Consider the following 12,209-nt stretch of genomic DNA (forward strand, 5'->3'; position numbering starts at 1 on the left):
TGTTGATAAGACTCTTTTTTTTTTTATTATTCTGCAGAATGTTAGCCAGGTCAAATTGAACTTCCCTTTAAGGTTTCTAGCCTTCTTTGTTGTGCAGCAGGAGATCAGAATATTTGCTGTGAAATTCATCTAGTAATGCACAGAACTGACGGTGGTTTAATGCAATTATCTTGTTCACCATCTCGATGACAGGGTTCATCGCCTCCATACACTCCGGTGGGAATGTTTGTGCACACAGTGCTTCTTGGTGCAAAATGCAATGAAATGCTAGATTTCACTCCAACGCTTTCTGTAGTAAAGTCACAAACCCCTTTTCTAATCCTCTCATACTGGGTGTGCCGTCTGTAGCCACTGAAATCAGGTGGTTCGTCTTTATTCCTTTGTCATTTAAACACGTCAGAACAGCCTCACATATGTCCTTCCCTCGTGTTTGGCCTTTCAGTCGTATTAAATCAATCAATTCTTCTTCTTCTAATTTCTCCAGCAGTAATGTAATTGCACTTTTTCTCTCACTCCCAGCTGGGTACTCGGCTGCTAATGCAGCATACCTTCCCTGGAAATGTCTTTCCACATTACTCTTTTTGTTGTTTGACAACTTCTCATTACAAAGCAAACATGTAGGCAACCCTTCCGCATTGGCAATGAAAGCAAATAATTTGGTCCAAGAACTGTTGAATCGTCTGTTCTCCTCAGCTATCTTTCTCTTTTTCCCTTATGATCCATGGCTCATCTCACACCCACCGGTTTGTTTACAACAGCGACCCGATTGGCGCTACGCCGAACTGCAAGAAACATTTGTCGCAGCTTATGACGCAAATCTCTCCTGACAGATATGATGAAATTTAATATATATTCTACACATTTTATAGCATTGGAAAACGTTGAGGATGTTTGTCTCGGGTTTTTTCACTGCTACAGAAACCACACTAAAATAGAAAATATATTTTCCCTCATCGTTTTCCTTTTTCATAAATCTTTCTGGCTGCATCTTATTAATGCCTATATGGAAACAATAATGGTGCACGGTTAAACTTTATGTTTCAGAGGATTGAGCCTTGACTTCCATTACTTAAAGGAAATGTTTTTGAAATGTATCCACAGAAATATGTAAGATATAACCCTTTACAGTGTGAACTGACTCAGTAATTTTCTCTTTAAAGACCTGATTAAAGCGTTGAAACTTTACTCTCTGAAGTCTTGACTTGGTTTGTGAGTCAGAAGTAAAGCCTCCACAGCCTTAAATATTCATATGAATCCTTCGAAAGATTTGAACTTTGCCCCTTAAAGCATGACTGCAAGCACATTTCATCAGATAATGAGGCAATACCAGCTTGTTTCCTGATAACGCTGAATTAACAAGGGAAAGGGCTTGTCAGACGTGCTCAATCAAGTAGAACGTGTGAGAATGATGACATGCTGGGTTTGGTTTTCTCCAGATAGGCTGCTGTCGCCTCTACATCTCATCTCTGCAAGCCTGGCAGCAAGAAGGTCCTGGGTTTGAATCCGGGTCTTTCTGCATGGAGTTTGCATGTTCTGCCTGTGCATGCAAGGGTTCTCGCTGGGTACTCCAGTAAAACACAAGCCTGTCATTTAATTGGCCTTTCTGAATCGCCTTTAGATTCATGTTTGTGTCTCTGTGTTGCCCTGTGCACGCGTACCCCGCCTCTGATATATCTCTGACCAAACTGGTCCAAAAAGAAGTTGTACTTAGTTTTTACAATGACTTCAGAGCAGTGAACCACTAATACTTCAGTTTTCTGAACTCCTACAAATGCAGGAGCTTGGGAGAATAATCACAATGCAGCTCGATGAGTTTAAACCAGTTTTTCTGACGCAACATTGACCTCTAACGTGAACTTGTGTAAACGGGCGTTCCTCGTTGTTAACAACTGACTGATTACTGATTACTGAGGTTAACAAAACAAGATAAAAGTACAGTAGAAACAGGGTGTGATGCTCTACTTTAACCTAGTTGGGTTCTGCAAGTCTCACCTGTACAAACTAGGAAGATGAGGTGGAGAAGCAATATATAACAAATACTTTTATTGCCCCACAATGAGGAAATTCAGGCGTGACAGTGGGTGGCAGTAAAATAAATTTATTGACATTCATCATGCACTGAAATTACTTTTTTCCAGCTCAGAAAGCCACAGCAAACACATCCAGGATCAGGTTTTTCTTAGAGAAAAGTGCCTTTCTCACAACGGTTCAGTAGTTTTTTTCAGACAGGAATCAGATCAGGTGCCTCTAATAGGTTTAACTGACAACATCTCTATGCTAGAAAACAACAAAACCAGAAGATGTAGAAGGAAGCAGGACCCCGAGAACTGATGGTTCTTTCAGATCCAAGAATGTTTCCATTTAATCCGAGTCGCTGCTGCTGCTGCTGCTGCTGCAGGAGCTGCTGGAGGACTGAGAGAGACACAGAAAACATTGTTAGATCTGTTTCACGTAGAGCTAGACCTAACAGTCTGTCGCTGATCATCTCTTGGCGTTTAGGTTGCAACTTTGTGCGAAAACTTTAAATTAACAGTGAAATGATTTATTTTGGAGCAAATAAGCGGCATTGAAAGGAAAACCTTCTTACCCCGTGGCTGTCCTTTCCCTTCTTGTGGCAGTGGCTGTGTTTGTGGCCATGCTTGTCCTTGTGCTTGTGCTTCCCCTTGTCCTTGTGCTTGTGTTTTTTCTTATCTTTGTGTCCATCTCCGTGACACTGACCCTTGCACTGGCTCTGGCACTTTAGGGGGCATTGCCCGGGACCGGGACCGTGTCCAGGTCCGTGTGCGTGTCCCGGATGTCCAGCTACAGGAGGGCAGTTCGACATCGGCGGAGGGAACGCAGGGTTACCTCCTGGCATCTGCTGAGGATGGTTGGGGTACCCACCTGGGTACTGGTTCCCTAGACCCCCAGAAAGGACCAGAGTGGGTCGTTGCACATAACAAAAATGAATGATAAATAGTTTTTATCCGAACTGGGCTTACCCTGATTCTGGCCGTACATTCTGAGAAATCCACTGAGTCTACAGGTTCTGAAAGAGAGAAAACAGGTGTTTAAATCAGGTGTGCCACATTAAAGGAACGAGCCAAACAGAGAAAGTTTCAGACCTGGTTCAGAACCAGCGGTTCCAGAGGATCTCCTGATTCAGCTGAAACCTGCAGCCTCTTTTATGCCCGGCTGCACCTCATCAGGGCAGGTCTTTACTGCCTACATGACCTACATGAGACGCTGTATAATAATTAACTTTAACCGTCTCCTTGGTGGAAACCCTCCTTCATTTTTATTTAATGTCAGTTTTAATCTTTTTAATGCGTTTAAAAACGTTATTTTCAGGGTAAACAAGAACCGTGGAGGAGAGAGTTTGGATTTACACTCTCCTCCACGCTGAAATACGAACAAAGCCTTCAATATTTGCTTAAACGTTCCTCTGGAAGTTTCTCTGCGACCACAGAAACTCCAGGCGTCGGTCTGGTAGACATGTGACCACACTTTTCCTTCTTATTATTCTACCAGTGATAACAGAACAGCCCACAGCATGATTCCCCCCCTCCCCCCACCATGTTTGACAGTTGGTGGTCTAAGGTCTGAACAGCTTTGGGGACATAGAGGACAAACAGCTCTGGACTGTAGGAGGAAACGGGAGTACCTGGGGGGAACCCATCCATGTACGAGGAGAACATGCAACTCCATGCAGACAGATTCCGGTTTGGGATTTGAACCCAGAACATTCTTTCTGCAAGGCAACGGTGCAACCAGCAATACAACCATGCAGCCTCTCTTCCACACAAAGTCCTCATGGTTGTGTCCAAACATCTCCATCTTTGACTCCTGAAACTCTACCTTCGCCTTTAAATTTAAACCAAGCAGCTTGAATGAACTCTACAAATTCTGCCAAGCAGAGCAGTCCATTATCTGCCAGAAAGCTGCTGATGGATTAGACATTGAACCAGAACTTCTGGGTGTATTAATGTATTTGAACCTGTATGTATAATTCTGACCTCTTGTGATTTAGAGAAAATCTACAATTAATTCAAACTTAAAAACCCAAACCTTGTTATGGTTCTGACAATAAATCAATAAAAGGTCCAAATTAACATGAACTCAACCCAACTGGAGCTGCACTTTTACAACAAAGATTTCTGCTTAGCTGTTTAATTTGTCTGGTCCATTAAAAGTAGATGCTACATGCTTCATGCATACTTTCATTGTTGGGGAGGGAGACAGATGTGTGCACCCTGCATTAATGCTTAGTTCAACAGTTTCATGTTTCCAGCCTAAAACGGGACAAACGGCGGACCGACCAGAACCGATTCTGCTGCAGAGAAAAGCTCTGAGAAAACAACCAAAGTGCAAGATTTCTAAATGCGTCTCTGCAACAGCTGCTCGTTATTATTCGCTGAAGAAAGACGTAACTAATAGAAGATATGAAGGCGATAAAAGCTGGGGCTGTACAGGTGAACTGGGTGTGGTAGTGTTGGTGAATAAAGGTCTCTGATTTAACCGTCCACAGAAACCAAAACGCGATAAAAACCTTCAGATAAAGCAGAGAAACGGGAAGAAGGAGTAAAGAGGGAATATTTCAGGGGTTACTTCTCAGATACCGAGGCCTGCAAAGAGTAAACTGTATGCTGTGCAGAGCGCTGCAGAAGTCTTCACACCCCTGGAAACTTTTCTCATTGGTCAACTTCTAGCAACAAACGTCCAGGTGCTTTACTGAGATCTTAGAAGATGGACCAAAATTTTAATGCTGTTTATTTGCAAATAAAACTTCGATCTTCAAATTCACAATTCTGCAGTCACATTAGAACCAGACAAAATCCTCTGAGGTTTATGGTTGTATAACGCAACAAGATATGGGAAACTTTATGGGTGTGAGAACTTTTATGAGACACAATAATTCATTCTGATGACAGGAAAAGTTCTGGACCCAGGCTGGATGATGAGTTTTAGGTTTATATGGTCCAGAACAAACACCAGAGCGGACCGTAACAAGTGAAGGTCTGCAGGTCTCCAGGATGCCGTGCAGACACGTGACCAGAACCAGAACCAGATGATGAGGTTACATGAGAACCGTCTGGCTCAGTTATGCAGCTTTGGACCAGCATGGGTTGCAAAGAGGCCCGGTGTCAGAACCAGAACCTTTTTAATGCAAAACGAGAAAAATGCGACTCCACTGGTTCAAGTTGAACTTTTTCATGCCGTTTAGTCCTACAGATGGAAACGGGTCTCATGGCTCACCATAAATACCCTGAGTCATCAGAATTCCCATTTAAACCCTGATCCAGTAAAGAACGGACCGCTGAGCGTATCGTCTCACAACCCGTCGTATCAAACCACCCGGTCGTGTTACTTGGATGTCAGTCATGGCTCTATAGTCTCTGATGTTGGTCCTGATCATCCTGGGGGGTGAAGAATTAGCAGGAGGGCTCGGCAGATTTGGACCGTCATTTATTTCCCTCTGGTGCCTGGTTGTGTTTACTCGCTGCTTTTCATTGAGTCAAGTCTTACATGACCTGCACATTAAATCTGAATTATCCCTTAAAAAGGTTTGATTTACACCCAAAGATCAGTACAGCAGCTACAAGCTGCAGGAAAAGGCAGCCCAATCCCACATGAAACCCTCAGAAGAACCTTCAGAATTATGGATCAGAATCAGTTAGAAAAAATGGAATGAAAGTTTGACTGCTTGGAGGAAAAAGCTGGAAAAAACAACAACATCTGGATCTGAGAATTTAGGCTAAAGTAGAACTGATGTCAGCAAAGCTTCTCACACTCTGGGCATTCAAGTATCAGAAAAAAAAACAATGCATAGAAATAGAAAGCATTAAAACTGACAGCGATAATTTGTTTGAATTTTATAGATTTTATTAGAAATCACTGCAATGCAAGATATCCAACAATCTCTCATTCTGCCTTTGGATAAAATGATAATAATTTGCATTCCCAGAACCTCGGAGGCCTTTGTGTAAAAAGCTTTATTTTCATTGTGATTCATTGAATAAACTGATTACTGCAGATGTTGGTGACGTCTCCATCTAATCCGAGTCGCTGCTGCAGGAGCTGCTGGAGGACTGCAGAGGAGGTGGAAACAGAAGCAGTCGTTATGTCTCTTTCTGACACCTTAATTTGACGTCACTGCAATGTTTACTCAGAAAACATCGTGCAGATGGGAAAACATCTACTTTTTAGCACATCAAGCAAAGAACTCAATCTCACCCTGTCACATTCCTTCCCCTTCTTGTGGCATTTGGTGTGTTTGTGACCACGCTTGCGTCTGCACCTCCGCTTTTCTCCATGTCCATGTCCATGTCCATGGTCCTTCCCTCCACAACCACCATGTCCATGTCCATGTCCATGGTCTTTGCCACCACAACCACCATGTCCATGTCCATGGTCCTTCCCACCACAACCACCATGTCCATGTCCATGTCCATGGTCCTTCCCACCACAACCACCATGTCCATGTCCATGGTCTTTGCCACCACAGCCGCCATGTCCGTGGCCATGTCCCCCTGAGGAAATTGTTTAAAGATGGTTTTAGGTTCAAGCAAATAACATGAAAAATAATCTAATCTGTTGCACATTTTCTTATATTTTCTGCCCAAACAGGCAGACAAATGGTCCTAATCAACATTTTTCAGGTTTTCTGAAGGTCTTTTAAGGTTTCTCTTCGGACTTTGGCTAATTTTCAGTAGCTGACTATTATCAAAGGAATTTGAGTCTAACCTTTGAATCACTTTATCCTAAAAAGTTTCCATTTCTTGTGTTTAGTTTGTTGTTTTTAATTGACAAACATACCTCCACATTCGTACATTTTTAAAATAATTCTAATCAGCTTCAGTGTAAGTTATGCTATTAACTGTAAAGTATTTTTTTCCTGGTGTCATGGGTTTTGATTATATTTTGCTTTGTGTGAATTTGCATGATTCCATCTTACACCTGGATTTCCTTACTGATTTTACTGGTGCAATAAAGGGTGTTTCGATTCCTCTAATCTAAAGATAAGCCATTTTGTTTAAAATATCGAAATAAAATCCAGCTCTTTAGGAAGTAAAAATCAGAGGGAGAGCAACGATTTAGCTCAGAGATAGGTTTCTTACCGTGTCCGTGTCGATCCATCTCACAGCTTCAGCCTCTGGCAGTTACAACGTGCAGAAAATTCTGTCTCTAAAAGCAGAGATGGTGATGATTGTCAAACTTTAGAGGAAACAAAACAGAAACACTAAACTACCCTCCCGCTCTGATAGGCCTCTGTCTTACCTCAGAAAACCGCAGATGAAGGACCCTCAGTAGAGTTCTGTCCAGGTGAGCCGACCCACTGGCTTCTCTGGTACCTGGTGCTGTTTTTATGGGATCGATGCCACACCTCTGAGCCCAACCTCTCTGCTTCTCCTGAACTCCGTGATCTCATCCTGTTTGCCGTAAAGAATGTGGTCATCAGCGTTTCTTGACATCTATCAATGTCAAGTTAAATTTGATCAACTGTTGCTTCATGTTGTTTTCTTTTCAAGTCACAAGATGAATGTTGGACTCGGCCTACGTATTAAACACACCTAAGCTTGAGAACTGCCTCTTTGTTTTCCCCTTTCTGCAGAGCATGATGCATGGGTCCAGTGTGCTGATGTGTGCACAGTTGGGACGATCTTATCGAACAAAGAAACCAGTATTTCAACATTTTCTGCTGTTAAAGAGTTGCAGTGATGCTTCAAGCACCAACGGTTATGAAACTGCAAGGTGTTATTTTACAACGCCAAAAACAACAAAGCTTTCACTGACAAATCAAGTTCAATGCCAAGAGCTTTGAGGAAAGTTTCCAGTGTTTGGGCAACTATTCCAACTACAGAGGCAACTACTGAGAAGCCTCCAAACACCAAACCTTTCAAATATCACGTCTCACTTTTCACAAGATTTTTTTCCAAGGTGTCCCTCGCTGTTGGGTAATGTTACTGTAAAAAAAAAACTGTTCACAAAGGTAATTTCATTATTGTCATTAGGAGTCCATCACTCTGCAGATAAAATTATTATTCCCAAGGGGGAACAATTATGGAATCAGCTGCTTGGAGTTTGGGACAATGTTCTCTGGACAATCAAAACCAAAGTAGAGATGCTTGACCATAAAGCAGAGCTCCATGTTTGGAGAAAACCAAAGACCATGAGGAAAAATCTAACTAATTTGTAAGCCACAAAGAAATTTGCGACTCTTAGAGGCAACAAGGAACTGCCACCAAACCCCTTTAAAATTAGCGCCAAATGTCTGCTAGCATAGCGCTATTCCCGGGTAACATCAGTGCTACCACCGAGTCAACGCAACTACGGTTCGTTTTAAACATAATCAAGTGAGAATGCTATACAGCATTCTCACTTATTAAGTTCCTTCAGGTCTTGATTATTATTCCGTAGGTTTTTCGGCATCTAACTACTCCTGCATACTTCAACCGATTTAAACAATTTTCGTATCAAAACGTTCAGCTCGTTCAAGACATTGCTGCTATGTCTTTTGGTAACTATAACTTTTATAATATTTAAAATATTTAACTTTTTGTGAGTTTTTTGCTCTCATTGAAATTAAATGGAGAATCCTTCAAATTCTTCAAAATGTTCAGCTTTTTGACAACTTACTGCTTCAGCCTACTTTCAGCTAGAAACGCCATTCAACTTTTAAAATGTTCAAATAACCTTCAGCTATCTTCAGCTACTTCAGCTTTTTCATATCTTTCACCATTTTCATATAGTACCTCCTTAAAATAATTTTGCATTTTCATGAAATTCAGAAAAATGAATGCGTCGCTATGGTTGCTAGGGAGTTAATTTAGAGTGGCCACTCTACCGTTCCTATAGATTTTCCTTCTCTGAACAACTTTTTCTCACTCGCTCAATTTTTACTATATTCACATAAATTATACATCAAAACGTAGGAATTTTTTTCTGGATTCTGGAAATGTAACCTTCATTGGTGTGGGATTTATAGATTTTTCGCAAATCACCCCAGAGCACCACAAAACCTAAAAGCTCTCCATTGATTTTCTATGGAGGTGTGGTGAGAAATCACACCTGACATTCCCAAGTGACACATGTTTCACATCGTCGCTACTCCTAAACCGTTTTATGTACAGACATGAGACTTTCACACATTCATGTCCAGACCCTTCTGGCACTCACAAAAAAGGAATTTTGTTGATAACTGTTACGGTTTTGCCGCAGGAACAATTTGTTCGGGAGTAGCGAATGTGCAAAATTCTGAAAACGCTTTGGATCTGCTTCTTTCTAAATTATGCACTTTTTTACATCGTTGCCATGCCTACACCGATTTTTGTACAAACATAAAAATGAGCACCACAGTCCTCAAAAGCCTGCTGATACTCACGCTGAAAGAATTATTTTGATATCTCTCATACTTTTTCAGCTAGAGCGATTTGTTCGGGACCGATTTTAGAGGATTTTTGAATTTTTGTCAATATTCCCCTTTATTTCATGATTTTTTGCGCCTACATTAAAATATTCCAATAAAAAAACAATAGTTTGTCTTGTTCCCTAATCCGTTCCGAAATAAACGCAGAAAAAATTACGTCTCTAGCCCAAACAGCTGACGAAAAATCCAGAGTTGTTCGAGCCAAAGTGATGCCATTTTTTTCCAGTTAGAGCTCGCCTGACCATAAGTCACTGCCTGCAGTAGACGGACACCTGCAGGCGTGAGTGAGTTTCCATGACAACAGAACTCAGCTGGCCAGAGGTTACTGCAGGTCAGGGACAGGCTGCCTTTGCTTAGAATTATTCCGTCGGCGTCTAACTACTCCCGCATACTTCAACCGATTTCAACAATTTTGGTGTCAAAACGTTCGGCTCGTTCCCGGCATGCCTGCTATGACTCATGGTTATGCCAACTTTTACACTTTTTAAAATATTTCACTTTTTGTGCGATTTTTTTTGGCTGTTCCCATTGAAATCAATGCAAATTGCTTCAAATTCCTTCACATTCCTTCAAATTCTTCACATTCCTTCAAATTCTTCACATTCTTCCTATACTTCCAATTCTTCTAATTGTTCTTAATCTTCAAATTCTTCAAATTTTTGAAATTTTTGAAATTTTTCAAATTCCTTCAATTTTTTTCAAATTCTCCAAATTTCTTCAAAATTCTCAAATTGTTAATTTTTTTTAAATTCATTCAAATTTTTCAAATTAATTCAAATCTTTTGAAAAATGTTCAAATTTTCAAATTTTTCAAATTTTTTCAAATTCTCAAAATTTCTTCAAATTTTTTAAATTCTTCAAATTTCTTCAAATATTTCAAATTCTTCAAATTTCTTCAAATTCTTCTATTTCTTCCAATTCTTCCAATTTTTCAAATTCTTCAAATCCCTTCAAATTCTTCTAATCCCTTCAAATTCTTTTTTTTTTTTCAAATTCTTCAAATCTGATTTCAATGTTTTCTGCATCTTCTGCTCAATCATTCAGCAGATTAGCATTCTCACTCGCTGTTACGCAGGAACAGCTTTTTCTAGTTCTAGTTTATATTTCGCTCTACCATCGTTCGATAATGCTATGAGCGTTATTACCGCATTAATATGGAACATTAATGTCGATTTAATGGTGTTTTGTATAACTTTAGGATTAACCCATATAGCGAGAGATTGACACAGCGCCCCTAGCGTCCCGGTTGAATAATTGCAGTAATAAAACGGCACGAATTTTACTGAGCAAATTATTCTTTAAAATGTTATTTTATCAAATAATGATTTGTTTAACTCATGATTTCCATTGTGAATAGGTTGAAACACATACAAAATGTTGTTCTAAGTTAAGCTAATTTACCCTCATTCCACATTCTTTAAGATGAACTTTAGTTCTCTAACTTAAATCTGCAGTGAACCAGGATTCATTCAATCATTCTGATGATGGTTTTCAACCATTTTATTTGTCTTTTTGTTTCTTTAGTGTGTAAATAGTTCGTTAGCTTCCTTCTTATCTTCATTTTGCTTAGTAGTTTTAGTTCAGCTTCACTAGCCTAGTAGAGAGGATTTGTTGATTGAAATAAGGGTCAGATAAACAGCATATAGTGTATATGTATATAGTGGTGTTCTGTGGATGTTCATTTTATTTCTGTTAATAAATTCTTGAACTTCAAGAGAAGTTGTCACTCATTTATTCTATGTGTGTGCAGAGTTTGCTGTTAAAAGATCGCTAGTGCTCGAATGATTCCTTTCAACTATTGCTCTGATATCAGCTCTAGACAATATGGACTATACCTAACAGACAGACTGTTATTTATTAAACATTAAATTACTTAAAACAGTGTGTTAATAGCACAACACGGCAGATGTTCTAGACAATATGGACAATATGTCCATATTGTTCTAGACAATATGGACAGCTCTAGACAATATGGACTATACCTAACAGACAGACTGTTATTTATTAAACATTAAATTACTTAAAACAGTGTGTTAATAGCACAACACGGCAGATCAGCTCAAACAGCTCCTAACAACAAGCAAAGTGGTGGAGGGATGGTGATGTGGGCTTGTTTTAGGACCATGGTACCTTGTAGTCACTAGTTGGACCATGAAGTCCTCTGTAGTATTTGAGAGTCACAGGTGAGTCCATCTGTCCAACAACTGGAGCTTGGTCCAAACCGGGTCATTGTCCCAAACTCAGCCACACATCTACAACAGACAACACAGAGACAGAAAAGGATCAAGATGCTATAATGGCCTAGTCAAAGTCCAGAGCTCACCCTGATTGAAAAGCTTTGTGACATTCAGAAAGGTGAGCAGAAGCAAAGGTCGTTCACAACGATGTAAGAAACAAGCAGAGAGACGGCTTCAAGTTGTCTCTACTGGTGTTTCTCCAAGCTGCTGGATCATCTATGGTTGTGGGATTGACTGATTCTGCATTTCTCTACATTTTTAACAGCAAATCCACTGATTAGTTATGTTATGGCTATTTCTTTAATTATGTTTGGTAGAAAGAGGTTTTTAGTCTTACAATGACCGCATCTTACACCGTTGTTTAGTTTTATTGACGTTTTATTCTACTTTTTGGTAATATTCTATTGCCTGTAATATTCAATATAGAAAGTACCCCATCCTTCACCTTCACCTGGCGATAAAATAGGCCTGTCATAGTGTTGGCCGTTTTTTTTTCATTGTTTCCCTCCTAAAGCTGAATGTCTTCTGTCTAACGGCCAGTAGATGGCCATGTGACAGAATGCTGT

The 12,209-nt window shown here is 40.2% G+C and overlaps 1 protein-coding gene across 1 annotated transcript; it reads right to left on the reverse strand.

The window, feature by feature from the left end:
- Window positions 1–2,077: 2,077 nt before the first annotated feature.
- On the reverse strand, window positions 2,078–3,349 carry LOC105916508 (proline-rich protein 13). Its single transcript, XM_012851045.3, has 4 exons — window positions 3,105–3,349; window positions 2,982–3,028; window positions 2,588–2,898; window positions 2,078–2,412 (listed from the first exon to the last, which is right to left on the reverse strand). The coding sequence occupies exons 2-4, from the start codon at window positions 2,998–3,000 to the stop codon at window positions 2,362–2,364; spliced, it is 381 nt and encodes a 126-aa protein (XP_012706499.2). The 5' UTR covers window positions 3,001–3,028; window positions 3,105–3,349; the 3' UTR covers window positions 2,078–2,361.
- Window positions 3,350–12,209: the final 8,860 nt, after the last annotated feature.

Source organism: Fundulus heteroclitus, unplaced genomic scaffold (genome assembly GCF_011125445.2).
Source record: "Fundulus heteroclitus isolate FHET01 unplaced genomic scaffold, MU-UCD_Fhet_4.1 scaffold_53, whole genome shotgun sequence".
NCBI lineage: Eukaryota > Metazoa > Chordata > Actinopteri > Cyprinodontiformes > Fundulidae > Fundulus > Fundulus heteroclitus.